Source organism: Rhinoderma darwinii, unplaced genomic scaffold (genome assembly GCF_050947455.1).
Source record: "Rhinoderma darwinii isolate aRhiDar2 unplaced genomic scaffold, aRhiDar2.hap1 Scaffold_689, whole genome shotgun sequence".
Classification (NCBI taxonomy): Eukaryota; Metazoa; Chordata; class Amphibia; order Anura; family Rhinodermatidae; genus Rhinoderma; species Rhinoderma darwinii.
Window position 1 is genome coordinate 30530 of NW_027464248.1, and position 4847 is coordinate 35376.

Sequence of the window (4847 nt, forward strand, 5' to 3'; positions counted from 1 at the left end):
CAGACTTGTGCCTTTTATGTGCTGGGAAGTTGTAATACAGGTGGAGCAGACGCTGGTGTCTTGCCTGTGACGACTTATTGTAACATAGGTAGAGCAAACTCTGGTGTTTCCTCTGTGCTGGGTTATTGTAACACAGGTGGAGCAGTTTCTGGTGTCTCCTCTGTGCCAAGTTACAGTAAGACAGGCGGAAGACACTCCGACATCGCGTCTGTGCCGGGTTACCCTTCTGGGCTCTCTGCAGCTCCAGGTCGCCCCCGCATCGGACAATCAGCTTCCCGCACGTTAGACATTGTGGTAAAGAACCCTGTGATAGTGACAAGTGCCGGGAATAGAGGGAACGAGCTCCCGCAAACACATTTATCTTGTCCGATCACAGCGACGTGCAGATCGGCAGAACTATGGCAGAGATCCCGGGGCTTCCTCCCGGCTCCTTCCCAGCATCTCTGCCAGTGAAGGCTAGAAATGAGTAGGGAGAATGTCAGGGAGGGGGAAGTCACGTAGAGAGCCCGCTCGCCCGGCCGCTTCTAGTCGGTAAAGGGCTCTTATCCCGGGCAGGGAAGCACAAGGGGAGAGCGGAGCTTCACTCCTGTCAGATGAGGAAAGGGAGGACATGTGATCAGTGTCAGCCAATAGACGCTCAGGACAATCGCAGCCAATCACCGAGCAGCCGCTGTACATATAAGAGGCGCCCCCCATCTCTGTTCTCAGTGTTTTTCCCTCGCAGAATAATTGTTTTAGTGGATTCCCGTGTTATACGATGGCAGAGACCGCACCAACCGCCGCTGTTCCTCCCACCGAGCCGGCCGCCAAATCCAAGAAGCAGCCGAAAAAACCTGCAGCAGGGGGCGCCAAGAAAACCAAGAAATCTTCCGGTCCCAGCGTGTCCGAGCTCATCGTGAAAGCCGTGTCCGCCTCCAAAGAGCGCAGTGGGGTGTCTCTGGCCGCCCTGAAGAAGGCTCTGGCTGCTGGAGGATACGATGTAGACAAGAACAACAGCCGCCTGAAGATGGCGCTCAAGACTCTGGTGACCAAGGAAACCCTGCTCCAGGTGAAAGGCAGCGGCGCCTCCGGCTCCTTCAAGCTGAACAAGAAGCAGCTGGAGACTAAGGACAAGGCGGCCAAGAAGAAGCCGGCGGCTGCTGCCAAATCCCCGAAGAAGACTCCGGCCAAGAGGCCTGCCGCTGCCAAGAAGGTGGCGAAGAGCCCCAAGAAGCCAAAACCTGCCCCCAAGAAAATAACAAAGAGCCCAGCAAAGAAAGCTGCCAAGAGTCCGGCTAAGAAAGCTGCCAAGAGTCCGGCTAAGAAAGCTGCCAAGAGTCCGGCTAAGAAAGCTGCCAAGAGTCCGGCTAAGAAAGCTGCCAAGAGTCCGGCTAAGACAGCTGCCAAGAGTCCGGCTAAGAAGGCGTCTAAGTCCAGGAAGACCGTGACGAAGAAATAACCGAGAGCCGCCCGTTCCTTGTCCCACAAAGGCTCTTTTCAGAGCCACCACCTTCTCCCCGGCAGAGCTGTATGATCACTGGCCGCTGTTTCCTCCGGTACAGACAGCAGCGCGATCCTGAGATAAAGGAGGCGCCATCATCGCGTGTGCACGGAGGAGCTTCATGTCCCTGTTACTCTGACAAGTGTCATTTCTGGTCATCGCGCTGGACGCCATAGCTGCTGTATCCAGACCTCCACAGTGTTCGTCCCGTTACTATGGTGTAACATCCAGGCAGAGTTGATCAGGTCACAGCCCACCAGGTGTAATGTGTGAATAAGGACCGGGGCAGCAATAGACTTGTAGCTTACAGCACAGGATCCACGTGAAGGAGGCCGATGGATTACACTCTCTCCGGTGTAAATAGAGCACAATGTCCCATGCTCATTACACGTGGTGGATGGTGACCCTTATATGCTGCCTCTGGATGTGGGGCACAGTGTCCTGTGTAAGGATGGGGTGGGGGATTGTCCCTTTGTGTAATCTATAAAACTACTGCAGCGGGGGATGATGGGGAAGTTGTCTCTTATATAACGCTGTGTACGTGATCTGCGGACATGGAAATACAGTGAGCTGTTACTGATGATAACTAATTCGCAGAGAGCTGGAGAAATGATCTTATTAACGCCCCCTGCTGTACAAGCTGCGTCTGGACATGATGTAAACCGGTATTCGCCTCTTCGGAACGGTGATTGGTCGCGAATATCACATTTGCTTTGTCGGTCGCATATTTTTTTATGAAGAAGCCAATAGAATGTAGGGGTGTGCCTTTCATGGACCAATGAGGACACGCTCAAGTGTATAAATACTCTGCTCTTTCCTCTCCTTGTATCAGTCTACTAGTGTGCACGTTGTTGTAGAGCTATGGCCAGAACAAAGCAGACTGCGCGTAAATCCACCGGCGGGAAAGCGCCCCGCAAGCAGCTGGCTACTAAAGCTGCACGGAAGAGCGCTCCCGCTACCGGCGGAGTGAAGAAGCCTCATCGTTACCGCCCGGGCACAGTCGCTCTCCGTGAAATCCGCCGCTACCAGAAGTCCACCGAGCTTCTTATCCGTAAGCTGCCCTTCCAGCGCCTGGTGCGAGAGATCGCTCAGGACTTCAAGACCGATCTGCGCTTCCAGAGCTCAGCAGTCATGGCTCTGCAGGAGGCCAGCGAGGCTTATCTAGTCGGGCTGTTTGAGGATACCAACCTGTGCGCCATCCACGCCAAGAGGGTCACCATCATGCCCAAAGACATTCAACTGGCCCGCAGGATCCGGGGGGAGAGGGCTTAGGTCTGAACCCGGCACCGACTACAACACAAAGGCTCTTTTCAGAGCCACCAAATCCTCCCTCAAACGAGCTGAATCCTTTTCCTCCGTTAATTCTACCGCGACTCTCCCGCTGGCTTCTCGGTGCTCTGCTATTAATATGTGGAGGTGCCATGTTAACCCTTTCAGTGCTTAGTTAGCGCCATTTACACTATAACCAGTCCCCGTCTCTAGCACTCACGTTATCCGGCCCTTTCAGCAGTCCTGTCATGTGTTATGCCGGATGTGTGCGCTGTATTCATCACCTCCCTCTCCGGCTGTATCGCAGTGATAACCCGCCCCACTCCTCACTGATGACTGCACATCGCTCTTCCTATAATAACCTCCGCTGCTGCTGCTGCGAGGAATGACGCCGTTATGTGCAGCTAATCATCCTCCGCTGACCAGTGTGTGCGGAGTCCTTGTTCCCTACTCCTTGTAAAGGCAAACCAGGCGCAGCGTGTAGGGTGGGGGAGCAGGTATCCTCCGCCCGGTGTGAACACAAGCGCAGGGGAATTATACTCTTATTCTGTGAGGTCATGATCATCGGGTGTAGTCCCGGTCACCCTTGTAAATCAGAGATCTAAACGCATTAACACTGCCCGAGTCTTCTCCTCCCTATTCATTCTATAAAGCCGTTGTGGTGCTGGTGGCCGGAGGGGTGATCTGCGGGCACACAAATCCTGAACCTGACGGCAGATAACGAGCAGCCGCCATACTAATCCAAGACGTCACGCTTGTTCCTTGTTTCCCTTAACATTACTCTTTAGATTTGGGGCAGATAGAGATTACACAGCAGTCGCGCTATAAGCGGGAAAAGAGCGTCCGGTATTGTAAAATGAAAGTGAAATTCAAAATCTGAGTTAAGCCAATCAAAAGGAGGGGGAGGGATTGGTAATGTGAATTCACTGAAAGAAACGCCCCGGAAGTGACATGTTTAACAGTTTTCTATCTGGTCCGCCCAAGGTCTATATAAAGACGCGCCCCGCGGTTCTCGGTACAATAGTTCTCTATATCTCCAGCTGACAGGATGTCTGGTCGTGGTAAAGGAGGAAAAGGTCTCGGAAAGGGCGGTGCTAAGCGGCATAGGAAGGTGCTCCGTGATAACATCCAGGGCATCACCAAGCCTGCAATTCGCCGTCTAGCTCGCAGGGGAGGCGTCAAACGCATCTCCGGTCTCATCTATGAAGAGACTCGCGGCGTGCTGAAGGTTTTCCTGGAGAACGTCATCCGTGACGCCGTCACCTATACCGAGCACGCTAAGAGGAAGACTGTCACCGCTATGGACGTGGTGTACGCGCTCAAACGCCAGGGCCGTACTCTCTACGGTTTCGGAGGTTAATTCCGCTCCTGCTCTGCTCCATCTTACACAACACAAAAAAGGCTCTTCTCAGAGCCGCCACATCCTCTATAGATCAGCTATGATGTCTGCTGGTGACCGCTCGTGTATCTGAGCAGTGACCTTCTACTTCTATATACACGGGGGTAGGGGCTTCAGTATCACGTCCGTCTTCCAGTGAGGTGCCGGATATGTGGACTGCAGTGTGTCCCCTAATAACGTCCTAGAAGCAGCTGACTGAATTGGGTCTTAGACCAGGGAGTGTTAATCTGAAGGGAAAGAGTACCTTAGTGTTATACTTGCTGCCGAGTGATCCTCCGGCAGGAAAACGCATCCTCGTAGCGGCGCTGCCGGACGCCGTTTGTGCCGATGCCTGCTGAATATCCGCTCAGTTGCTCATAGCGCAGTATAAGCGCCCGAGCAGTGGATCAAACAGCTGACTTGCTGTGTTGCTGCTTCGGCGTCCAGCTTGCTGCTGGGCAACGTGCTTTCCGCAATCCTTGGAGAGAGGGCCAGTGTTTTCTTAGCTGCTGTCACTGCTACTAATGTTACCAGATTCTTACAACAAACAATAAATCTGTTACTGGGACCAACTTTGACACACGTATCGGCTCGGCTCGTATCTCATTCTGCCGGACGGCTGGGATTAATAAGGCTGCTGGCAATAAATCTGTTAACCTCTAGTACTAATAATGACTGTCTGCTGTCCCTATATAGGACTCACTTTATTACAGTAACGCG

General features: G+C 53.1%; 3 protein-coding genes across 3 annotated transcripts; all 3 read left to right on the forward strand.

The window, feature by feature from the left end:
• The first annotated feature begins 745 nt into the window (after positions 1-745).
• Positions 746-1456, forward strand: LOC142728745 (histone H1.01-like). The gene has a single exon (XM_075849126.1). It carries the CDS (start codon positions 758-760, stop codon positions 1436-1438), a length of 681 nt encoding a protein of 226 aa, XP_075705241.1. The 5' UTR covers positions 746-757; the 3' UTR covers positions 1439-1456.
• An 876-nt stretch (positions 1457-2332) lies between these two features.
• Positions 2333-2752, forward strand: LOC142728726 (histone H3). The gene has a single exon (XM_075849112.1). It carries the CDS (start codon positions 2342-2344, stop codon positions 2750-2752), a length of 411 nt encoding a protein of 136 aa, XP_075705227.1. The 5' UTR covers positions 2333-2341.
• Positions 2753-3797: 1045 nt separating this feature from the next.
• Positions 3798-4109, forward strand: LOC142728735 (histone H4). The gene has a single exon (XM_075849119.1). The coding sequence runs from the start codon at positions 3798-3800 to the stop codon at positions 4107-4109; it is 312 nt and encodes a 103-aa protein (XP_075705234.1).
• The last annotated feature ends 738 nt before the right edge of the window (positions 4110-4847 follow it).

Bases quoted from the DNA above. Each gene is read 5' to 3' on its own strand.
- LOC142728745 (XM_075849126.1), top strand. From the start codon at position 758: ATGGCAGAGACCGCACCAACCGCCGCTGTTCCTCCCACCGAGCCGGCC.
- LOC142728726 (XM_075849112.1), top strand. From the start codon at position 2,342: ATGGCCAGAACAAAGCAGACTGCGCGTAAATCCACCGGCGGGAAAGCG.
- LOC142728735 (XM_075849119.1), top strand. From the start codon at position 3,798: ATGTCTGGTCGTGGTAAAGGAGGAAAAGGTCTCGGAAAGGGCGGTGCT.